Genomic DNA, 26,513 nt, shown 5'->3' with positions numbered 1-26,513 from the left:
TGAGATTATTTTACACTTAAAGAGCTATAAAAAAATGTCTCATTAATATTTAATTGGTGGTTTATTTAATTATTAATAGTTTTTTTTTTTTTAAATCATTTTTGAAACGTTTTAAGGCATGGTTTGGTCTTCTTGGCTTTCCATGCCTGATTTATGAGCAACGCCCCCTCCGTATACGTCATGGCCTAGGATTGGCCTGCTGGTAGCTCCAGGGCAAAATGACTTCCGGGTTTTCCGGCCGAATAAGGAAGCGCAGACTGCCAGCTGACAATGTTGCCAGATTGCGTATTTTTAAACCAGTGTTGGGCTGTGTACAAAATCTGGGTTGTCTTAGTGTGCAGGAGTGGACTTAGTACTAGGCAAAGGTAGGCAACTTTCCTGGGCCCCCAGAAACCAAGGGCCCCCTAAAAATGAACATTATATATATGTTTAATTATCAATGCCAAATAACATATGCAAAAAATTTAAATATCGATGTTAAAACACTGAATAGGCCCCCAAATCACTAAATCCACCACCGTTTGTGTGTGTGTGTGTGTGTTTAATCTTAATTAATTTAGCATTAATTTTTGTAAATAAAATGAAATTTAAAAAAGTAAACTATCTAAAAAAATTAAAAAAAAAAAAAAATCAATAATTTAAAAAAGATTTGATCACTAGATCTAGTCACTAAATTTCATCGCTTTCGACTTTGTATTGTTGTACAAATACCAGGTCAATAACCAGGTATATTGCACTAGTTCTCTTACTTTCCTGTAACCTCAGCTCATGGACAATCCTCTGATATACTGCTCCAGTACTTCTGTATTTTCTGATATATCTATTTACTGCACTACATATCACGCTCCCATCACTCATTTTGTATTCTTGTCATTTTTGACACTGCTTTTGTTATATTTATATTTATTTGTCTACCTTCTCACATATTATAGTCTCACTATCGTGCTGCGGTAACACTTTAAATCCCCGGGAGGGATTCATAAAATTTTATCTTATCTTATCTTAAATAAAAAACTGATTATTCATCAGAATGCACCTGCTATACAGAAGCACATTGCTGCCACATAACTAAACAAATCTCCATTACTGTCTCGTTATTATGATAAATATCTCATTATTGCGAGGAAATCATCTCGTTTATATATATACATATATATATATATATATATAATTTTTACATGACAAATTTTGCAGTAGAATAATAAAATAATAAAACATCTTGTTATTACAAAAACTTCTCATACAAGAAAACATCTCATTATTCCAAGAAAAACATTGTTACTACAAATACATCTTTTTATGAGATTATTATCTTGTTTTGAGATCTTGTTTATTATTATCTTGAGAAAATTATCTTGTTTTTATGAGAAAATATCTTGTTATAATGAGAAAAACACCTCATTACTACAAGAACACATCTCATCAGAGAGATAGATCTTGTTACTATATGAAAATATCTCATTTTTATGATAAAATCATCTTGTTATTATGAGAAAAACACTTTGTTACTACAAGAGCACATCTCATCATTATGAGAAAAGGATTTGGTTACTATTTGTATCTTGTTTTTAACTACAAAAACTTCTTGTTACTACAAAAAACATTTCATTATTACAAGAAAAGCATCTTGATATTATGAGAAAAGGCTCTTGTTACAACAACAAAGTATCTTGCTCTTATGAGAAAAACATCTCATTACTGAGAGAAAACATATCGTTATTACGAGAACGCCATCTTGTTACTACACAAAATATCTTGTTTTTCTGACAAAATTCTAACATAAAAACATTTCATTATTACAAAAACACCATCTTCTTGCTACGTGAAAATATCTCGTTCTTATGAGAAAAACATCTCATTACTACAAGAAACATCTTGTTATTACGAGAAAACAGCACGTTACTACAAAAAACATTTTATTACCACAAAAAACATCTCATTACTACAAGAAACATCTCGTTATTACGAGAACAACATCTTCTTGCTACATGAAAATATCTCATTCTTATGAGAAAAACATCTCATTACTACAAGAAACATCTCGTTTTTACAAGAAAAACATTTCGTTACAACAAGAAAACGTCTGGTTTTCACTTGAAAAGCATCTCTCTACTACTGAAAGAAAACATCTCAGTGTTACAAGACAACAGTTCCTTCATCATCTTGTCATAATAACAAAATACTGATGGAGATTTTATTTTCTTGCGTTGCAGCAGTGTAAGTAACACTTGGGTAAAAGCTGTAAGGATTTTTTGGTGTGGAAATGAAGGGCTGAGCTGTGCTGCGGATCTGGCAACCCTGCATGCTGCCCTGATCGCTGATGAGCTCGGAGAGGAGGAGAGCACGAGCGTTGAGTTTGAGTTTGGAGCTCAGCACCATCACATGCGGATCCGCGTTTATAAAGTAAGTGCTGGGTTTTGTTTTTTCTTCTTCTTCTTTTTTTATCTTTAATACTCGTTGCTTTTACTGACTCGATGTTTAATCTGTAAGGAGGATGAAAACAACACTCCTGTGTCCTTTCTGTCTTTCTCTGGTGTCGTCTCGAGCGTTATTGTGTTTGTTTTCGGTTCATGGTGCTTGGACCGAGGTGCGCGCGAGCGCAGTACCTGAGGTTCAGTGTCTGGGTTGCATTGTTAATTATTATTATTTATTTATTTATTTAAAATTTTTGGATTGGATTCCTGGCTTTGCTCCACATGATGTCGGGTCTCTGACAGACACACAGCTTTTGGCACGGAGTCACGACGTATGAGCAGCGCGCGTGCGGCGTTGTATATACAGAGAAGTACTGTGCGCGTGGAGTGACATAGAGTACAATGTAGCCTGTGTGTACGTACTATGTCGCTTATGCGCGCGCGCATGCTTGCAATGCATGCAAGGCATGTATGCACAACGAGCCCTACTGTTTCATCTGTGTCTCTTTCAACATTTTCATTTATGCATTTTGGACACACACACACAAAAAACAATGCATATTATTATTATTATTATTATTGTTGTTGTTGTTATTGTTATTAATATTCATTATGCATGCAAATCCCTCGAAGCTCATTGGCTACACGCGTTTGCATACTAATAAAGCATGTCTGCAGGCGTCAAGCTGAGAAGTTTGCTCTGTGTCTGCTTGTCTGATCTGCTCCAACAGTTTATTTTTCAGTAAATTCAGCATTCAGTAATCCGGTCCGGATTATATCCGTCCGTCTGGGTGTCCTGTCCTCCATCGGCAGCTCGGCGCCACTGCTCCTCTCCTCTCCTCTCCTCTCCTCTCCTCTCCTCTCATCTCCTCTCATCTCCTCTCTTCTCCTCTCATCTCCTCTCTTCTCCTCTCCTCTCCTCTCATCTCCTCTCCTCTCCTCCCCTCTCCTCTCCTCTCCTCTCCTCTCCTCTCCTCTCCTCTCCTCTCTTCTCCTCTCTTCTCCTCTCCTCTCTTCTCCTCTCACCACTCACTGTCAGTCTGGTCTTATTTTCCTCTCCACATGTGTGTGTGTGTGTGTGTGTGTGTGTGTGTATGTGTGAGTGTGTGTGTGTGTTTTTTTACGATTCATGACCTCATTTGTCTTCGCAAGGTTATGATGCAGTAGCACGATGACATCACTCACACAAGAGGTTCCCATAGTTACAGTGTGGGAGGTTCCTGTCATTGTGGAAGCTTTCTTTATGTATTGTGCCATTACACTCTACTGTGTGTGTGTGTGTGTGTGTGTGTGTATGACACAGAAACAAGAAGCAAGACACTGCCACCTGAGAGGGACTGCCATCGCAGTAATTTTTTTTACTCTGCTGACTCGGAGGTTAGATGAGGTGGCTGTACACCACACTTGGGAGACACGAGGGCAGTACAGTCCGATCCACTCGACTCCCTCATGCTAGGAATGTGCTGATGGTCACGATATGGAGTGATGCAATATTGTTAAAGTGACTCTACTGTTGTGGGGAAGATTGTGTCAGCAGGCTAGAAGTCACTGTTTGGCAGATTATCATAATTAAAGCAGGATGTAATAAAAGCCCAGATAATTATTGCGGTGTAAATTTTTAATACTGAGCAGAGAGTGGATATGAAGTTCATTTCCTGTAAAGTAATTAGGCGTAGGGGCGTGAGTAAAAGCCAGGACTGATCAAAACAATACAGTAAATGCGTGAATGAACGAATGAGTAAAAGTGAAGCTCAGTCATAACAAAACGATAAATATGTGGATGAATGAATGGATTATGAAATAAAAATTCCTGGCCCAAAAAACTGAAACGAGGCCACGATGAACTAAAAAAATCAAGCTTTTTAAAAAAAAATTAATCATCTTTTTGTACTGCTGCTTTTTTATAAAAAAAAATTCTCTTTTTGTACTGCTGCTTTTTATTATTTATTTAGTTTTTATTGCTTTTGATAATTAAACAGCACTAATTAAAATAAACTTTGAAGTAATGATTTTTTTGAAAAACTACAAGGTAATTTTTTTTTACAAGTCTGAGACTGTACTTATTTATTAAAAATTTAATAAACGCATCTTTGAGCAACTCCTCAGACTAAACAAGTCTCATTTTTAACCATTTTATCTAAAAAAATATTGGCAGCCAAATTTCCAAACTTTCTTGGTAACTAGCTCTTGATTTACCTAAACCGTTAGCTCCATGAGGAATATCACCGAAAGGACTCTTTTTCGTGCCAGTGTTACTTGTTAGCTAGCTAAGTAGCGGGCTGGCTAGTGTTCGCTAGATATTTCTTGATAACTAGCACGTTTGTTTGTTTTTGTAGTAGTATTAAAATAAAAAAAGATGCTAAGAAAGCTAGCCAAGTTGTATAAAGTATATAAATCATCCACTATCTGAATCACTGACATTAGCTTGTTAGGTAGCTAGCTGGTTAGTTAGTGTTAGCTAGAAATTTTATTGATAAATAGCAAGTTTGTTGCCCAGAAAACTAGCTAGCGCCTTAAGTTAATTCTGTTACACATAATCATTATGAACGCAACAAAATTATACAAATTGCCTTTTTTTGTAAATCTAACTTCAGTTGTAATGTTTGCTTCTTGTTAAAATTTTTTAGTCATTATTCAGTTTGTGGTGAAATTGTTTTAGCTTCATCCCCTTAGTTCTCTGGAGTTGTACGGAACATCTCTCAAGACAACGCGAAAGCTGTATGTGTATAAACTGTGATTCATAATTTTGAAATGAAAGGTGTAAAGACGTAAATTTGCATCCATATCTCTAAAGCGAAGATTGAACTCATGGAACTTTTTTTTAGTCAGAGTTTCCGAAACCATAAAATTACTCAGTGTTATTTCACGTAGGATTATTTTTGCCTTAGAAATAACTCCATAGAACCATATGTTTATCTGATCCTAGCCTGCAATTATTCTGAGTTATTTTGTAAATATTTTAGTGCCCCGAGTGCTAATTTAGCATTTCAGCTCATTTGCATACCCCAACTGTTGTTGTAGGACTGTTCATTAGCACTGTTTATCCAGTTATTTACCTTCTGCAGTTATGTAATTTATGCAAATTGGTCTTTGTGCTGTTTTCCCTGGAGAACAGCGAGCAGCCTGTCAGGATGAACTCCAGATGCTACAGTGTTGATAATGGAGAAAAGAACAGAGGCTGTGTAAAACCTCTCAGAGTAGCAGCACCGGGGTCAAGCGTGTGCCCACAATCATTTACCTTGCAAAATATAATAGGCATGATGATGTTATTGTGGGCAATTTGGAATATCGTCACTAACCCCAGCATTGCATTAGGTGGAGGCGGCGTAGCTAGGCAGGTTTATTAAAATTCACCCCATTATGACAACAGGGCAGTTCCTGTATAAGGTTCATTATTTTGGCAGAATTTAAAGACCGCATCAATTTCCAAGGGGTGGAGAAATCATAATCATAATTTATATGCATGCTACTTGTGATCGCCCGGAAACTGACTAAAAAAAAAAGATAGCTAATGATATATAATTGTCATTAGTATGTATAGTCTGCGCTCTTATTGTGACATGTTTTGTTTTGGCTTCCTGGTCCTGTCTCCGCCCCTGCTCCAGCACTAGCATGTCACCTGATTGTTTCCAGCTGGCTTGTGTTCATTTGTAATTAGTTTGCCTATTCTGTACCCTCTTGTGTCTTTAGTGCTGCGTCCCAATTTGCCTACTTATAGTATGCACTAACACTATGTACTCTTTCTGTCAAGAAAAAGTACATACTTTCGAGTGTGTAGCAAAAGAGTATGCAGGTACTGGGACATACTAACTAACACATCATGTAACGGAAGAGAACATTGTTGCCCAGTTACGCACAGCGTCACCTTAAACAAACTCCTCACTGCATTTCAGCTTTTACTCCTTATAGTATTTATACCATATCATTTAATTTACCATTACATTGGTTTATTCACAACATCCAACCATTAATCTTACAGGACAATAAAAAACTCTGGTTAGTGCTTAATATTTAAGTTCTTACACTGAAATACTGAAGACACAACGCCGATGTTACACTCATCTGCAAAGTTCGCAGGTTGAATTCGGCGAAGTATGCGGTCACAAAACTCCTCCTCCCTCCCTCGCGCAAGGAGTTGTGGGTAATATTAGCTGAAAAAGTGTCCATAGATCCACACTTTGAAAATCATTTGGAAATAGTAGATCATCCAGGTACCTCTGGGATCCTCATTTCAACATACTACGATTTGGGACACACTAATTCTAATCTCAGATACTATTTAGGATGGATAGGGACGAATTGGGACGCAACAGTTCGCGTCTTTGCGAAGTCTTGTTCATTGTACTAAGCCTTTTCTCTCCTAATTTATGATTTCTGTTTTTTTTTTTATTCTTTCCTGCTGTTCATTGTGATTATAAATTTGCCTGAATTTTGACTGCGATTATTGGAAAGCCCTTAATAACCACTACACTCAGTTTACACACTCGTGCCCTATTTCTTCACACACACATATTACAGTAATGAAATATGGCGTGACATTATCTTTTTTTTAGAAGTAAGTGTGTATTATGTTTTCACCCTCAACAAAATGTCTTAAACAGCTGTTTCCCCAACTTTGGCTATGAGCTGTGGGGTTTTCTTTTGACATCTCACATAAAAGATATTATTGACGGTGCTGTGTCTTGGGTCATATCGGTTCACGTCTTTGCATACCTGCATGTTCCTGGTATGTCGTCCTCTGTCATCGTCTAATTAAGCCGGCAAGTAAAAACCAATGTATGTAGTGCAGCAGGTGCTGAGATTCAAAGTGAGTAGTGCACTGTGGCGTTGTGGAGCGTCGCACCACCATGAAGTGCGTTTTCTTTAAACATATAAATGAAAACCTTTGCTTTGCGAACATCAAAAACACTGGTTACTACTAGCTTAGTGAACCTACTAATTTGTTCACCACTGATTTCTAAATGACAAAAAAAAAAAAAACAAACCAAGAGTTGGAAAGAAGTGCTGCTACAACTAAGGAATGGAGTTTCAGGGAGTTTCGTATTTTTTTTTAGTACAACATTGTGGTAATATCATAAGCACTGTTAATATTGTAAACTAGAAGTTGGCAGAAAGTTAGACGTTATGCAACAGTCAACCGAAAGTCATTTATTTTTCAGTGTAAGTTGCTGTGGGCGATTGTTGGCAGCCAAATTTCAAAACTTTATTGACAGCTAGCATGTTTCTTTCCCAGAAAGCTAGCTAGCTCCAAGAGGTGCATAAACTCTCATGAACTCTTTTACTTGCTAATGTTGACTTATTAGCTTGCTAAGTAGATAGCAGTGTTGCCGGTGTTAGCTAGAAACTTTTTTGATAACTAGCATGTATGTTTGTAGTTAAAATAAATATCTAGAAAGTTATATACAGGTATATAAATTCATAAGGGATATAAACCATGAACTCAAAATGCTAATTTAGTTAATTTCCTGTTAAACAGAATCGTTATGGCTGCAAGAACAAAATCGTGCTGTGTATCGTCACAAGTTTCGTCTTGTATAATCAGGATTATACCCGGATAGAGATAATCATGAACATAAAAATGTAGAAACGGATTTAAATCTGGAGCTGTGGAGAAGTTTGCTCTTTGAAAGGAACAGATTTCATGCAGCACTTGAGTGCTAGTTTCATAACATCAGTACTTTAATTTAAATGCCAACACTTCTGCTATTAACATTAGTGCACTTCATATTAAAATGTTCTGCTTTTTTTTTTTAAGTACAGTTACATAAGAGTGACACAGTGAGTGTAAAACCTGAAGTGACTGCACATCTCGGGCAGTTCATGTCAGTCATCACCACGCCCTCAGGCAGCTGCTGGGAAACTTACGCACTTTGGCGATTAGCCGTCTCCCGGGAGCCTCGTAAACACAGCTCATGTGCATTGAACTCAGATCGATGGTTTTAACTGAGCATCTTGGAAGAAAGTAATACATTATTGTTTTTCTTACACGTTAGTGAGTCTATTTTTAGTTGTACTAAAATAGTAAAACTAAACTAATGTAGTTTGTGTACGAAGTGATTTCATCTGCTCACAGAGATTTACACTGAGGAGGGGGGCGATTAGCTGTCTCAGCTTTTTTTTAAGCTGTGAGATTTTTGAAGCAATTTATTTTAGATGAATTTCTTTTTAAATGCACCTAGTATTATAGTCAGTGGGTTAACCCACAAACTAGCATCCAGTAAAGAGTCTAACCCACAAACTAGCATCCAGTAAACAGAACTGCGTTTATCGACCCACAAACTAGCATTAGAGTAAACAGGCTAGCTCACAAATTAGCATCCAGTAAACAGAACTGTGTTTATCGACCAACACACTAGGATTAGAGTAAACAGGCTCGCTCACAAATTAGCATCCAGTAAACACGCAGACACAAACTAGCATTATAGTAAACAGGTTTACTCACAAACTAGCATTGTAGTAAACAGGCTAATCCTTGAATTAACCTTATAACCCACAAACTAGCATTGTAGTAAACAGGCTAACCCACAAACCAGCATTATACAGTTTACCATTGTATAGTATTTATATTTAGATATACTAATTCTGTCTATCATTTATAAATGTATTATTACAGGAAACACGGCTGATTAGAGTGTGAGACGGATAGATAGACAGACAGAGAGAGAGATAGACAGTGTGAATGACAGACAGACAGGCATTTAAATAAAATGTTTCCATGTTCATCATGACATTTATAATCTGACACAGGAATGTAAATGGTGTCGAACCAGTGCACACTTCACCACTTCACACATAAAAATGAAGCTGCTGCGAAACACAATCAGGAGCTTATTTAAACCATACACAGTCGTGTGTGTGTGTGTGTGTGTGTGTGTGTGTGTGTGTGTGTGTGTGTGTGTGTGTCCAGACAGGAAACGAGGAGGCCAATTATCCTGCTGCAGCCACACAATTTAATTAGACCTTGTTTGAGACGGATGGGTTTCTAATTGGAAATGAATATTTATAGTGTGAATAGAGGAGGTGACTGTCAGCTTTATGAGGATGGATTTCAGAGACAAAAGCAGAACTAGTCCTTGTTTTTTGTGTGGTTGTTAGTGTGTGTCTTTGTGTGGTTATAATCAGCATAGGATAAGTGTGGCAGCCTGGGAAAAAAAACTTTACATGGTCAAATTTGGACATTTTCTACTATATATAGTTCTGAAAACGACACACTTTCTCAGACTTTCTTTTCTGCCTGTATTTCAGTCAGAGCTTCAAGGATTTTAAAGTCTGGATAAAGTGAATTTATAACCCGATCTACATATGGAAAAAACAACATTATGGCCAAACTGTAAAGGATTTTAAGTTTACAATAAGAAATGAATTCTCACTGTGATTATCATTCGTCTCTTTCTCGTCACATGGTTTGTTTAAATACGAGCCTCATCGTTGTCTCTTCACTCCACTGATCTGTGTTCACGCTAACATCAGTGGGGAAATAATTGCTTAATATGCTTAATCCCACCAAAACTGAACTGCTGTTCATCCCATGTGATTCATCCCCATCTCAGGATCTTGCAATCTCACCTTCGGTTACCGCACGCAACCTTGGGGTAACCATGGACAATCAACTGTCCTTCTCCTCTCACATTGCTAATCTAACACGCTCATGTCGATTTCTCCTTTATAACATCAGAAGAATTCGTCCATTTCTTTCCTCACAGGCCACACAGGTGCTTGTTCAGTCCCTTGTCATTTCGAGACTGGACTACTGCAACTCACTCCTGGCAGGTCTGCCTCTGAGCGCCATTCGTCCTCTGCAACTGATCCAGAATGCAGCTGCACGACTGGTTTTCAACCTTCCTAAATTTTCCCACACCACCCCATTGCTGCGCTCCCTCCACTGGCTTCCTGTAGCTGCCCGCATCAGATTTAAAACACTGATGCTCGCCTACAAAGCCAAAAACGGACCAGCACCCACTTATCTCAAAGCACTTATCACACCTCGAGCGCCACCACGCTCCCTCCGATCCTCTAGCACTGCTCGACTGGTCCCTCCATCTCTCAGGGTACAAGGAAGAGCTGCATCAAGACTCTTCTCTGTTCTGGCACCAAGGTGGTGGAATGAACTTCCCCTAGATGTCCGAACAGCTGAGTCACTGGCAGTCTTCAAACGACGGCTAAAGACTTACCTCTTCATAAAATACTTAAATTAGCACTTTCACCAAAACAAAAAAAAACAAAAAAAAAAAAAAACAAAAAAAAAAACCTCCCCAACAGTTTTGGACTGATGGTATTCCTAGTTTGTGACCTACCGAGCCAATATCAGAATGTATTTTTGATAGACTTCAAAGCACTATTGTAAGTCGCTCTGGATAAGGGCGTCTGCCAAATGCCATAAATGTAAATGTAAATGTAATTGCTGATTTAGGCCTTTTTCAGACCTGTAGATCTGTGCTTTGTTCTGAAACGGGGACTTAAATGGTTACAATGTTAGATTTTCTCTTTGGCTCGGTTCGCTTTCACAAGGCAACCTTTCAAAGTGTACCAAATGTGTTTATGCAAGTCACGTGTGAGTAAACTGTCCTCTCATTGGTCAGAGTGTGCCTGTTTATGATCTGGGGTTCCACTCATAGCCGTCATCCACCAAGACGGAGGGACAGCAGCTCCGCGAGCTTATTGTGGCTTTCTTTTTAGCTGTAGTTATTATAATTTATCAAAATTGGTTAAACCGTAATTCATGTGGCGAGCCATTAGCAAAACAAACACACTATTTACGTTCCCATCATGCTTTGCTATACAGGTTGGTTCGTTGGTCCGTTGGGTCAGATTGCTTTCTCACCACAAGCGAACCGCTCCAGGGTTTGTTTGCAATTGGGCTGAGACTCCCTCGTTCAGGTGGTCTCGGACCAATTGTTTTGGTGCAGATTCGAGCATGGTTGCTGTGTTTATATATGTCTAAACGAACCAAACCAAGGGAGAAAACGCACCAGGTTCCGAAACAAACACTCCAAACGAGCCAGGTGTGAAAGGGCCCTTATTCACTCACTTCTGCTCTCTGTTTGCTGTCATCTATGCAGAGAGTGTACGCACTCTTCTTTGTTTTGATGCTGACGTGACGGTGCAGGGTCACAGTGGATATTTTGATTGCAGAGTGAATTGATTAGGCTTCTGCCCATTTTGCTGAGTTTTCTCAAAACATGATAATCACTCTGTGAAAATTACTCTTAGCTAGCGAGGTTTTATAAAGATATAGGCAGACTGACTGCTTTTATCACCGTGTTTGTTAAACTGGCTCCTTACACATCATCTTTGCAAGTTTTAGAAAGTAGCCTAAATGAAAACATTTCCACGTCTTTTGATAAAATGTTTTTGTAAACGTGTTGAAAAAATTTCGGGAATTTTCTTGAATTCAGCTGCAACAACATCTGACAGGTTTTCCCAGACTGCAACACATTGTGTCAGTTATGACAAGAGTCGATATAATATTGGGAGGAAGGTGCCCTGGTCATCGGGAGGACGTTTTTGGGCATTGCCTGTCTCATTGATGGCACTGGAATACCTTCTTTGGCCACTTTCTTTGATTTTGCACAAGCTAAGCTGGTAAGTGAAGCAGCTATGATAATGTATATATGGAGAAAATGCCAAAAACAGTGTTATTGTGCAAGTGTGGATGTTAAATCAGGCAGTTAAACCAGCCTTGTCCTATTTTTCTCTCATCCTGTAATGTTGTTTTTAAACTAGCAAAATGCAGAATACACACGGCCGCCATCTTGTGTAGCTGAAAGCAAACCAGCAATCTGACAATCAACGTTCTCTCTGCGTTCTGTTTTTGAGATTTTAGTTTTGGCACAGATGTTGTGTTTGGATTTGTGGGAATGTCTGTGGGAATTTCCAGCATTGCAAAAGCTCAACATTTAGGAAATACAGAAATTGAGAAGGATACTCAGAATCTCACACTGAAATTTAGACCCAAATGTAGTGAAGCTTTAACATAATTGTACTTTCGTGTCACTTTCAGTGGTTTGTCATTTTATCCAGTTATGAAGGTATACACCTCTTTCTATGTTACTCATGGATGAATATACATGTGTGTGTGTGTGTGTGTGTGTGTGTGTGAGAGAGAGAGAGAGAGAAGGAGACAGAGAGAGAGAGAGAGAGAGAGAGAGCTTCTAGTAATCACACAGGAAAAAACAGAGGAACATTAACTCACCTCCATTGTGTTTTAAAGGTATTGACTTGTACACCATTGTTTCCACACCTAATTACCGCAGTGCAGTTCTTTCCATTCTCTTACACACACACACACACATACATTCCATTGTGTCACAAACACATCAACTTCTTGATATAACATGAAAGTGTCATAGGAGGTGCTGATTATATGTCTTACCACACACACACACACACACACACACACACAGATGAGCTGACAGGAGCAGCGTGAGTCAGTTGCTGCTGCCTGAGGTCAAGAACAGTGAGCCATACACGCATGAACACAAACACACATGCGCGCACACACACACACACACACACACACACAAACTGAGCCAAGTTGAAAGCTCACACAGGCAGAGAGCCAAGTCAAATGCCTCATACACATATGCGCACACACGCGCACACACGCGCACACACATGCACACACAGCCCCACCCAGTAGCCACATTCTCTTACTCTAAAACACACACACACACTAGCAGAACCATACCCAGATCACACACCAGCATAAGCAAGACCAAAGCTTCCCACTCTGACACACACACACACACACTGGCTGACAGGTAATACACTGTCTTATTCTCTACTGCATACACTCACAAATGCACACAGATCAGACATTATAGTATACACACACATACACTCATATACACAGAGATATAGAAGCTAGACACTTCAAAGTACACACAAACAGTTATACGGTCAGATTTAATGTGTTTACACACTGGCACAGTCAAGCCCAGCTCACACACCCAGATACGCAAGGCCAAGCTTCCTGCCCTGACACACACACGTACACACACGAACACAAGTTCATAACTCTATAATACACACTGGCAGTCTCTTCTGAATGACATCATGGCCTTGGTGAACCACAACACTGCTGCTCCTCAGTTAGAGCACTCAGTGCATGTGTGTGTGCGTGTGTGTGTTTGTGTGTGTGTTGTCTTTGACAAACACACCCAATCATTATGTCAGTCGAATATGTGAAGCAGCCGAGGATTGAATATGATACAATTTACAGCTGTTTAAATGAAGTATAATGTGAGTCAGCATTGTGTATTTAGTTCTATTTCTAAAAAAGGTAAGCTTGCAGGAGTGAGAGGCCACACCCCCTTCACTGAGACTGACAGGTCCAGAGGCCACACCCCCTTCACTGAGACTGACAGGTCCAGAGGCCACACCCCCTTCACTGAGACTGACAGATACAGAGGCCACACCTCCTTCACTGAGACTGACAGATACAGAGACCACGCCTCCTTCACTGAGACTGACAGATACAGAGGCCACGCCTCCTTCACTGAGACTGACAGATACAGAGGCCACGCCTCCTTCACTGAGACTGAGAGATACAGAGGCCACACCCCCTTCATTGAGACTGAGAAATATAGGGAGTAGAAAAGGAAAGAGAGAAAAGATGAGACAAATATGGAAGTAAAGAATGAAGGGCAGAGGACAAAGGAGTGAAAGGAAGAGAGTGAAATAAAAGAAGGAGAGGTAAAGAGAAGGAGAAAGACTGAGAACTAAGAAAGAAGGGAGTGAGGGAAAGAAAAAAGAGAAGGATGAAGCAAAGGGCAAATTGATTTATAGAGAGAAAGAATGATGAAAATAGAGTAGGGGGAAAGAAGGAGTTGAAAAGGGAAGAGAGATAGAATAGCAAAGAAGGAGAAAAGAAGGAGAGATGGAATGAAATGTGTGAGGGAAATGGAAAGTCAAGATGGAAGAAGAGGAAATGGAGAGATTAGGAAGAGAAACAAAGGACAAAAATGAGAACATTAAGGATTTAAAAAAGGTAAAGTGTAAAGGAGTCATGGGGAAGGGAAAGAGAGAAGGGGAAAGAAGGAAAGAGAGAATGCAGAAAAGAATGAAAAAGAGAGGAGCAGAGTCAAAATGAGAGAGATAGAGGAGGGGGGATATTAGCAAAGGAAGAGAGGGAACGAAAGAAGGAAGGAAAGAGAGAGGAGAGTGGAAAAAGATGAAAGTTAAAAAATAGAGGGATTAAACAAAGGAGGAAGAGAAAAGGGAAGCAGAAAGGAACCACAGATGGAGGAAGGAAGCAAAGGCAAAAGGAGAGAGAGAGAGCTGGAATGAAGGATGGAGGGAAGAGAGTAAATGGCAGGCAGCAAAGGAAAGTGGGAGAGACGGGAGGGTGAGGAGGCTGATAAAGGGAAAGATGAGCAGAGAGAAGGAAAGAGGGGTGAAGAGGGAGAGATAAAGATGGTGAAGGGAGAGATGTGGGAAATAAAGGAGGGAATGGAGAAAGAAAGGGGAGAAAGGAGAGATAAGAAGGGAAAAAGAGAATAGAAAAGTAAAAAAGAATAAGAGAACAGGAAGGAAGGAAGGAAGAAGACATTGGAAAGAAAAAGAGAAAAGGAATGAGAGAGGAAGGAAAAAAGAGAAAGAGGCCGTAATGGACACGCAACCGTTAAGACTGTTGTTACAGTGTTTATATCCTTGAGTGCACACTTACGTAACGTGTGTGTGTGTGTGTGTGTGTGTGTGTGTGTGTGTGTGTGTGTGTGTGTGTGTGTGTGTGTGTGTGTGTTGGCAGGCCTGCAGGATTTGTCAGGTTGATGGAGTGTGTAAAACAGAGAGGGGGAAGAGGGAGGGGGCACTTCTTGAGTAAATGTTATGACGGTAGGAGCTGTGTGCCGTCTCTCGCGCACACACACACACACACACACACACACACACACAATGATTATAATGTCCTCACTTAAGGCCAGGTAGTATGCGCTAAATGAAACTGTGTGTTTGTTTGTGCGTGTTTGTGTGTGCATGTGTGTGCATGTTTGTGTGTGCATGTGTGTGCCTGTTTGTTTGTGTGTGTTTGTGTGTGTGTGTGTAACTGCCAGTTACCCAACAACTAACACACTCCACATCTGTCTGTGTCAGTTATGTGACCTCTGTATTAAAAATGTACATTTGCTTTGAACAAAAACACACGCACACACGCACACACACACACACACACACACACACACACATACATATACACACATACTCGCACACACACTTACGGCACAGACGTCATTGTGTGAAAACTGCGTAAGAAGAGAAGAGCTTTAGATATCTGAGAGCTCCGTGTTTACGTTCTGTGTTGTAGAGCATGAACTGTGTGTGTGTGTGTGTGTGTGTGTGTGTTTGTGCGTTTGTGCGTTCACTGAGTGAGGAGTTCTCACATGTTTATCAGAACATGATGCGGACCTTTTTGGAACGTTCTACTACATCTTGTGTTATACTGGAATATTCTCCTGCCCCTGCAACACTGTTCCACTGCCCCGTCTGAATCGTATTACTTTAGAACGTTCCACTGAATGTTCCCCTGTCCCTCCTGCCCCATTAGAACTTTCTCCTGTCCCTCCTGCCCCATTAGAGCTTTCTCCTGTCCCTCCTGCCCCATTAGAACTTTCTCCTGTCCCTCCTGCCCCATTAGAACTTTCTCCTGTCCCTTCTGCCCCATTAGAACTTTCCCCTGTCCCTCCTGCCCCATTAGAACTTTCTCCTGTCCCTTCTACCCTGTTAGAGCTTTCTCCTGTCCCTTCTGCCCCGTTAGAACTTTCTCCTGTCCCTCCTGCCCCATTAGAACTTTCTCCTGTCCCTCCTGCCCCATTAGAACTTTCTCCTGTCCCTTCTGCCCCATTAGAACTTTCCCCTGTCCCTCCTGCCCCATTAGAACTTTCTCCTGTCCCTTCTGCCCCATTAGAACTTTCCCCTGTCCCTCCTGCCCCATTAGAACTTTCTCCTGTCCCTTCTACCCTGTTAGAGCTTTCTCCTGTCCCTTCTGCCCCGTTAGAACTTTCTCCTGTCCCTCCTGCCCCATTAGAACTTTCTCCTGTCCCTCCTGCCCCATTAGAACTTTCTCCTGTTACTTCTACCCTGTTAGAGCTTTCTCCTGTCCCTTCTGCCCCATTAGAACTTTCTCCTGTCCCTTCTGCCCCATTAGAACTTTCTCCTGTCCCTTCTGCCCCATTAGAACTTTCTCCTGTCCCTTCTGCCCCAGTGGAGCCTTCCATTATCCCTTTCACCCCAATTAAAACTGTGCTCTATCCCTTCTGCCCCATTAGACAATTCCACTATCCCCTTTTGCCCCATTATAACCTTTCTCTGTCCATTGGACCACATCTGAAATGTCACTTCACCTGTTGCCCCATCCGAATATTGTACTGCCCCCACATTTGAACATTTTACCGTCTAATCAGTACGATCTACTGCCCCTTTTGCCCCATTAGTGTGTTTATTTCTGCATGACTGGTGTGAAGACCTTGTCGTCTTTAGCATCGCTCTCACTTACTGTAATGAAAGTGCAGCCTTGAGAGATAAACAGTGTTTACATCACACACACACACACACACACACACACACACACACACACACACACACACACCTGGTGCTTTGTCCTGTTCATGCTAAACACTTGCCCTGATGTCCACTTCAAAGGAGAAAGATGAGTGGAGGAGATCACGCTTTGATGCCCTGTTGCCTCTCTCTCTCTGTCTCTCTCTCTCTCTCGCTCTCTCGCTCTCTCGCTCTCTCTCGCTCTCTGTCTCTCTCTTTCCATTTTGTGCCTCTTGCTTTTTACCCTGCCTTTCTTTCTTTCTTTCTTTCTTTTACTTGATTCTTCATCAGTTCTTCCATCAGTTTCTCACTCTCTGTTCTGTCTCACTGCCTCTTTCTTTTCTCGCTCATGTGTCTCAGAATCATGTGTGTCTTTTCCCCTCTTTTTCATTCTGCTACATTGGAACATTCTCTTATGTTCTGTTGCCCCAACTGAACATTCTGCCCCTGCAGCCATTTTAGAATACTGATCTACTGTTCCCTTGTCTATTCTGCCTCATTTCAAATTTCCCATCTGTCTATTTCTCTATCTATCTATCTATCTATCTATAATATAATATGTTTCACTCATTAGAACTTTCCCCTATTTCTTCTGCCCCAGAATATTTCCCTATCTCTTCTGCCTCATTAGAACATTTCCCTATCTCTTCTGCCTCATTAGAACATTTCAGTATCTCTTATGCCTCATTAGAAATTTTCACTATCTCTTCTGCCTCATTAGAAATTTTCAGTATTTCTTCTGCCTCATTAGAATGTTTCAGTATCTCTTCTGCCTCATTAGAAATTTTCAGTATCTCTTCTGCCTCATTAGAACATTTCAGTATCTCTTCTGCCTCATTAGAACATTTCCCTATCTCTTCTGCCTCATTAGAACGTTTCAGTATCTCTTCTGCCTCATTAGGATGTTTCAGTATCTCTTCTGCCTCATTAGAAATTTTCAGTATCTCTTCTGCCTCATTAGAACGTTTCAGTCTCTCTTCTGCCTCAATAGAACGTTTCAGTATCTCTTCTGCCTCATTAGAACGTTTCAGTATCTCTTCTGCCTCATTAGAACGTTTCAGTATCTCTTCTGCCTCATTAGAACATTTCAGTATCTCTTCTGCCTCATTAGAACATTTCCCTATCTCTTCTGCCTCATTAGAACGTTTCAGTATCTCTTCTGCCTCATTAGGATGTTTCAGTATCTCTTCTGCCTCATTAGAAATTTTCAGTATCTCTTCTGCCTCATTAGAACGTTTCAGTCTCTCTTCTGCCTCAATAGAACGTTTCAGTATCTCTTCTGCCTCATTAGAACGTTTCAGTATCTCTTCTGCCTCATTAGAACGATTCAGTATCTCTTCTGCCTCATTAGAACGATTCAGTATCTCTTCTGCCTCATTAGAATGTTTCCATATCTCTTCTGCCTCATTAGAAATTTTCAGTATCTCTTCTGCCTCATTAGAATGTTTCAGTATCTCTTCTGCCTCATTAGAACGTTTCAGTATCTCTTCTGCCTCATTAGAACATTTCAGTATCTCTTCTGCCTCATTAGAACGTTTCCCTATCTCTTCTGCCTCATTAGAACGTTTCAGTATCTCTTCTGCCTCATTAGAACGTTTCAGTATCTCTTCTGCCTCATTAGAATGTTTCAGTATCTCTTCTGCCTCATTAGAACGTTTCAGTATCTCTTCTGCCTCATTAGAACGTTTCAGTATCTCTTCTGCCTCATTAGAACGTTTCAGTATCTCTTCTGCCTCATTAGAACGTTTCAGTATCTCTTCTGCCTCATTAGAACGATTCAGTATCTCTTCTGCCTCATTAGAACGATTCAGTATCTCTTCTGCCTCATTAGAACGTTTCAGTATCTCTTCTGCCTCATTAGAACGTTTCAGTATCTCTTCTGCCTCATTAGAACGATTCAGTATCTCTTCTGCCTCATTAGAACGATTCAGTATCTCTTCTGCCTCATTAGAACGTTTCAGTATCTCTTCTGCCTCATTAGAACATTTCAGTATCTCTTCTGCCTCATTAGAACATTTCAGTATCTCTTCTGCCTCATTAGAATGTTTCCCTATCTCTTCTGCCTCATTAGAAATTTTCAGTATCTCTTCTGTTTCAGTATCTCTTCTGCCTCATTAGAATGTTTCAGTATCTCTTATGCCAAATTAGAATGTTTCCCTATCTCTTCTGCCTCATTAGAACGTTTCAGTATCTCTTCTGCCTCATTAGAACGTTTCAGTATCTCTTCTGCCTCATTAGAATGTTTCAGTATCTCTTATGCCAAATTAGAATGTTTCCCTATCTCTTCTGCCTCATTAGAACGTTTCAGTATCTCTTCTGCCTCATTAGAATTTTTCAGTATCTCTTCTGCCTCATTAGAATGTTTCAGTATCTCTTCTGCCTCATTAGAATGTTTCAGTATCTCTTCTGCCTCATTAGAATTTTTCAGTATCTCTTCTGCCTCATTAGAACGTTTCAGTATCTCTTCTGCCTCATTAGAACATTTCAGTATCTCTTCTGCCTCATTAGAACATTTCAGTATCTCTTCTGCCTCATTAGAATGTTTCCCTATCTCTTCTGCCTCATTAGAACGATTCAGTATCTCTTCTGCCTCATTAGAACATTTCAGTATCTCTTCTGCCTCATTAGAACGTTTCAGTCTCTCTTCTGCCTCATTAGAACGTTTCAGTATCTCTTCTGCCTCATTAGAACGTTTCAGTATCTCTTCTGCCTCATTAGAACGTTTCAGTATCTCTTCTGCCTCATTAGAACGTTTCAGTATCTCTTCTGCCTCATTAGAACGTTTCAGTATCTCTTCTGCCTCATTAGAACGTTTCAGTATCTCTTCTGCCTCATTAGAACGATTCAGTATCTCTTCTGCCTCATTAGAACATTTCAGTATCTCTTCTGCCTCATTAGAACGTTTCAGTATCTCTTCTGCCTCATTAGAATGTTTCAGTATCTCTTCTGCCTCATTCTCTTTTTTCTGTTTCTCGCCGTTTCTGTTTCTTTTTTTTTTTTGCCCTGTTCCAAACAGGAACCAATAGAAGACCCCGGGTACTAATTTTATCTCATTTGCTACCAAATTGAACGATGACTGGAAAGGTCAGAGGTCACGTGTAGACGGCGTGTTGTGAATGAGACGTGCAGTGTGCCGCTGATTGAATGGAAGAATCCGCTGGTTTACGCTGAAGCGGTGATGGAGAGCCTCACGCCGCTCTGCTTCCACTCATCCTCTGAGTGTTTGTCTTCAGCGCTGACAGTGATGCCACTTTATTTCACATTAATATCCTCTACGCCGTCCTCGCTCGCCGCTAGCAACAAAGTTCCCTCGCCTACAGAGGCGTCACCCTGGCAAACACCGCCCCGCTAATATATAACAACACGTCCTGCACCACACGTCTTCCTTTTATACCACAGCAGTTTGATAACCGTTACCATTTTTAATTTATTACAGAACGACACGTTCCTGTTCTCACTTATGTTATAGCAGCTATAAGCAGTCGTTCCCTCACCTCATTTTTTTCTCTCTTGAAGTTTATAAGACAAAAGAAAACCGCAGCTTGTCACGTTCCTGAATAATCGCAAAGCGTAAACGGCTCTGTCCTGAAGATGTGGGAAATGATACAGACTGTTACAAAGCACTAACACTGGAGACTCCTTCCATAAATGTCAATCAATAAATAAACGTTTATGTGCAGTGCCTGTAATACGTGTCCCTGTGAAGGTGTTGTTACTATGGAAACAATAATGTAACTAGAGGAAGTGTATTAATATAAACCTGTGATTTTCAGCTAGCTTTTGTTATGTAAAGTTTAAAAAAATTTTTTTTTTTTTAAGAGGTCTCATCACTTGGAGGATGTGAGTCATAATAAAATCTGCTTTGTTCTCTGACTCTCAGGTGGGATGGTGAGAGGGGGGAGTGCGTGAGGAGATGGGCTGCGCCTCGGCTAAGCAGGTATCGGCTGTGCCGAGTGACGACGAGGGCCGAGGAAAGGCCTACAGCAACGGAGACGTATACTCCGGTCAGTCTCGCTCTGTCTTTTTTTAATCTCTCCCTCTTACACACACACACACACACACACACACACACACACACATAGTGGCTCTCGTTCCACGCTGGTTTTGCGTCTCGCTGTGGGACGCATCTCTGAATAGCGCACGTCCTCCCACACACACACAAAAAAAAAATTGCATCTTAAATCAGTCAGGAAATCATTTCCTCAGCTAATGGTGGCAACGTTTTGGTTTTTTTCCCTTTCTGGGGGCTGACTGGTGCTGTGTTCTTTATAAAGCTTTAACACTGTTACCCTGTGAAGAAATTGGCACGATTACTGTGAGAGCAAGCTGTGTAGGTGTGCTGGCAATGCTAGCAAGCAATGCTAATCACTTAGAAAAAAACTTGTATGGTATGTTCTAGGTTCATTTCAGATTAAATATAACCTTGGTACACGCAATTCCCACAAGTAGTTCCATCAGACAAGACATGTTCGATATCTTAACATTGCTGGCTTGCGTCAAGGAGACGCGATTTTGGTGAAAACTATTGGGGTTGATATGAAGGTACAATGAACTTGTTAAAATGACAGAACATGAGTTCTGAAAATAATTTGTGGAGATGTCTCTTAAACTCTTAACTTTGGCTCGTTTTCCGTTCACTTACACTGGGAATGGGCGGGGCTAAAGATTGTACTGTAGCCAGCCACTAGTGGGCCTCAGAGATGTTTTGGCTTCACTGTTAAACCCTTGTTACGACGTCACCAGTATATACAATTGTTGGTCACGACAAGCGACAAATTCACGATTGGCTCGGATAGTTCCTCGGACCCAATCCGAACAGTATCAATTAACTGATACACAAAAATGGACGAAGTGCTCTTATCCTGTCATATACAACCTCTCATTATGTGTTCAGACACCTTACGAAGAAAAATAAAGCTTGGAAGAAGGAAATAGCAAGGATCATTGGTGCCTACTAGATAATTAGCTCTGCTAAACTGCTAATGAAGCTAATACGAAGCCTTGCATGTAATGTTCCTTATCAGTGCTAAAATAAACTGCTAAACGAACAGTACGAGTGACAAACTACATGAGACAAAAGTGACTTGTCGGTCACTAGCGTGAACGCAGAGTTAGTTGAGCTACGGTGCTAATCTTACTAGCAAGTAAGGGATCTTTATAGCTAGCAGTTTAGCATTTTGCAAGCTCATGCTGCTGTGGTTTCTATATGACACACTGTTAACTACAGAGGTGTTAGAAATGCAAAAATTATTTAATCAAGTAGAAACACAAAAAACTTGAAAATAAAAAAAACACGGTTTAATGTAAAATCAGCTTAAAAATGTACTTAACTGTTAAACTATTAGAAAAAAGGGTCACACACTGACTTTTGTGGTAAATTATTGCGTCTTTTCGCAAGAAACCAAAGAAGGTGAGGAAACTAATCCTATGTAATGACAGATAAAAGCTCTGCCAATATAAACTAGCTTGCTTGCTAATAGCTAGCTGTCGTGGTACAAACAGGACGTGGCTAATAACAGATATTTGTCCTGTCCTTTTTATATTTAAGGGTGAATTCTTGTGTATCGTTTTTCTCCTCCTTTCTGCTGTGAGACAAACAGGTATGAAATGTAAAAATGTACCATCGAGTACATCACATTATGTAAATGTAATCTTTGTTGAAACTGTTGCTTTATCCTTCTGATGAAACACTTCACTGGCCCGATGAATCCGGCGAACGTGGCGTACGTCTGCATGGTGGATTGTATTCGTGACGAGTAGGTGCTGTTATTACACCATTTTAAAAAAGAAATGCGTCAGCCGTGAAGTGTGAGACGTGCATCGCTCACAGCTGAGAGAGACGGCGAGCGCAGGACTGGCACGGCTCAGCTGTTATGTTTAGCGCTTTCGGAGGTAGTAAGTGGGAGGCTGAGGAATATATTGTGTAGATCTGCTGTAGGTCTGTGCGATGTGATGATATAATATCCGTATTGTGAGGTTTTAACATTGTGATGCACTTTTCAGAGTGTTGCAGGTTACTTAGTATAGTGGTAACAACTTGTTGTTGTTGTTCACTGTTCCAGGTAACAGATTTGATTTTAAAATCTATTTTTGTCGTTTAATTTCCTTTAAACTCCTGAGGTCTAGCAGTGAATGTTATTATGTGCTTATCACAAGCTGAGATTTTTAAGGGATTCATTTTCCCTCCACTTCCTTATTTAAAACTTTAATTTCTTGCACATTAGAAAAGAAAGAACATTTGAATTGCTGCTATTGTTTTTTGGAGATTTGTTCACAAATCTGAATATGATGATACGTGATGTTTCTAAGTATCACTTAGTATTATCATTATTATTATTATTTCTTTGCCTTACAACACAGCGATGCTGATTGGTCAGAAGGTGTTGATTAATTTTCTAGAACAGCAGCTCTGACAGTAGCGTAGCTGCACATCTCAGGTTTATGTTCATGCAGTCATTCTAACACGTTACACGTCCACGTGAACGGACAAAAATGTGTGTAATCGTTGATATGTTGAAGTTTTCTGTTAGGAAATGTTTATGTAACATTTATGGAAGGAGTCTCCAGTGTCAGCGCTTTGTAGCAGTCAGATGAAACTCTGTAACTTTGCGAAATCTTCAGGACAGACGAGTTTACGCTTTGTGGTTTCTCGTAACGTGGCGAGCTGCGTGTTTTTTGTCTTATTAACTTCAAAATAGAGTCTGGTGAAGGACTGACTGTTTATAGCTGCTATAACTTGAGTAATAACAGGAATTCACTTGTTTCTCGGTTCCACAATGTTGTTCCACAACATTAAATGTAACTATAAATGGATAAATATGTGCTTTTAATGTGAAAAAATAGCTAGTTGGAAAACTGCTGTTTGTATAAGAGGAATAAAACGCTTTGTGACGTGCTGTTATACGAAAATAATCAGCTTCAGGGGGGTGACAGTAACTCTGCTTCATCACACCACCCTGTTGCTTATTTTCCTATAACAGCACCTCCCACATGTAGTTTATTCCTTACATAATATTCTTACTTGACAGTACGGTAAAGTAATAAACCATTTTCTCTGATGTTATACACTCTCATGAAGCTGTTACTATTTTTTTATAGCAGCGTTTAAATTGTTTTTTGGAATGAAAAATATTTCTTAAAATGTATTCAAGCCACATAAAACAAATGTATTCACATAACACATTGATGTACACACTCAAGAAATGAAAGCATTTCGTTCCTGTGGGAGACGTGATCTATATTTTTGGTATTAACACATGCAGTGATGATGTTGGTGTGCGTTGTCTCTGTGCTCATACAGCTGTAAAACTATAAAACCAGAATGAAACCATGGTGATAAAAGCGTTAAATATCATCATGTTATCATCAGTAAAGAACTAAATATTGGTTCACTTTGGAGGAGGAAGGAGATCCTGTTTTTTTTTTTTTTTTTTTTTGCCAGACTGTGGTTCAGCTGTTCAGTGTGTTCACTTGTGTGTTCACTTGTGTTAAAACAGACCAAGGTGAAGAAAAAAATCGATAGGTCCTTACCCAACCAGTTAGGTGTGAAAGTGCTGTTAATCACACTCATTACTGGTTCTCCAGCAGGGTTTATTATATCAAAGGATGGATCACGATCACAACATGGAGCCCGATAAATTGCAATATTAATATTTCAGTGCCGAGATGAAATCGTAGAGCGTCGATTACCAGGCGACCAAATCACCCTGAGAAACCGAGTCACTGAAATTTGGTGGATTAAATAACCACTGAGACGTGAGTAGAATTGATTTGGTCCTCCGTACGCGGCAACCAGGCTTTATTTTATTTGAGATGTTTTCTGAAGTTGTTGAGGAACTGAAGAGTCACTCTGGGAATTCTCTGCAGGGTTTCTACAGGAAGCTGCTGAACAACATCACACTGTAATTAATGTGTTTGTGTGTGTGTTTTGCTTCTGAACCATTAGGTCCTGATTAAATGAGTTACTGAGGTACTGAGATGGTCTATGTAATTTCAACACTGTCTCAAAGCTATTTTTTAAATAGGTTTTGGATATTGTATCAAAATCATTACATCCATAAGCTTTTATGAGTTTACATTCATGTAAAAGTTCGCCATTTTAAGTCGCATTTCCAGAAAGTCGGAAGAAAATCGATTAAAAGGGAAAGTGATTAGAGAGAAAAGACTTACCCTTATGAAAAGGGGAAAAAAAGCATTGAAATGGCAGCGTAATGAGGAGTTTGGTTGTTGGTCATGGTCGTGATAACGTTTGCCTGGGGCTGGGTGATATGATGTTTTTGTCATATCATGATATAAAGGTTGGCTAAACCTATACCAAACAGTACTGTTGCATTAAGAAAAACTGTCAACAAAAAAATTAATTACATTAAAGTGAAAATGTTACAAAAATAAATTCATAATAAAGATCATTTAATTTTGGTCATAAATTTTTAAAAATGTTCATCTTAAAGGTCCAGTATAAAACTTTGGCATTAAAGCAGCTGCCTCCAATCAGAGCTTGTAATTGCTGGTAAAAATGTTAGAGGATGTTAAAAATGTTAAAGGAAACAAGATGATTCGGTTGGATATCGCAGCAAGACGTCTTCCCTAACCACACATTCTGATAATATGTTCCTTCAAACCCCGCCCCCTTTTTCCACTGTGTCATATTGGCATGAAAATTTAGTGACATTATCTGCACCAACAGCAAGATCTTGTGTCTTATTTTCGAGTTAGGATCATAAAAATCAGACCCAAAGGTTTTTACTCTAGTGTGTGTGTGTGTGTGTGTGTGTGCGTGCGTGCGTGTGTGTGTGTGTGTGTGTGTGGACATGAAGGTCAACGGGAAATGTCATGTGTGCAACTGTGTTTGTGTGTGTGTGTCAAGAGAATATGGTTAACGGCATCAGTTAGAGCAAGCGCGTGTGTGTGTGTGTGTGTGTGTGTGTGAATATAAATGCAGAGGATTATGGAAGATTAGGGATGAGGAGCAAATGGGCACAGAGGAAATGGCCTTTCTCTCTCTCTCTCACACACACACACACACACACACACACAAACACTCTATCGTCCTCCCTCTTGCACTCCTCTCCTCGCTCGTTGCCGTCTCCTCGGTCTGACTGCGTGAGAGACGGCGATAAAGAGGTCTTCCATTCCTCCGTCCTCTCTTGACCTCTCCATCCCTCGCCTCCACTCCATCTCTCCTCCCTCGGCATATCTGCCGTTCCTCTCAAGGCCACACTTTCTTCCCTTCCTTCCTTCCTTCTTTTCCTCTCCACTCCCACCATGCTCTCTATCCTTCCCTCGTTCCCTCCCTCTTATTTTCCTTCCTTTATTAACTCGGTGTACTCCATCGGGTCTCCGTCTCTCTCACGCTGTTCCTTATTTACTCTCCGCCCCCTTCCTGTTTGATGAAAGCTTTAGGTCACGGCCTTCTGTTCTGGCTCCCGCTGTGTGTGTGTGTGTGTGTGTTTGTGTGTGTGAGTGTGAGTGATGAGGTTGCTCCCAGCATGAAAAAGATGAAGTCAATGTTTACATGCCTGGAGTTTTTGTTTTATTGCATTTTAAAGCGTTATTATTGTCGCA

At 40.1% G+C, this 26,513-nt stretch overlaps 1 protein-coding gene across 2 annotated transcripts in view; it reads left to right on the top strand.

Annotated features, from left to right (window-relative positions):
• The first annotated feature begins 2,239 nt into the window (after positions 1–2,239).
• The window catches only part of zgc:92140 (uncharacterized protein LOC447854 homolog), a 39,789-nt gene continuing 15,515 nt past the window's right edge, over positions 2,240–26,513 (top strand). Inside the window, exons 1-2 of one of the 2 annotated variants that reach the window (XM_034306713.2) lie at positions 2,240–2,403; positions 20,830–20,953. In XM_034306713.2, the coding sequence (XP_034162604.1) occupies positions 20,863–20,953 (91 nt within the window). In that variant the 5' untranslated portion in view covers positions 2,240–2,403; positions 20,830–20,862. The remainder of the gene's footprint in view (positions 2,404–20,829; positions 20,954–26,513) is intronic. The other variant, XM_034306712.2, reaches the window with a different exon arrangement.

The sequence above is a fragment of the Pangasianodon hypophthalmus genome, chromosome 8 (assembly GCF_027358585.1).
Source record: "Pangasianodon hypophthalmus isolate fPanHyp1 chromosome 8, fPanHyp1.pri, whole genome shotgun sequence".
In the NCBI taxonomy this organism is placed as follows: Eukaryota; Metazoa; Chordata; class Actinopteri; order Siluriformes; family Pangasiidae; genus Pangasianodon; species Pangasianodon hypophthalmus.
The sequence above is the reverse complement of the archived record's forward strand: the minus strand, read 5'-3'. Positions and strand labels throughout refer to the sequence as shown.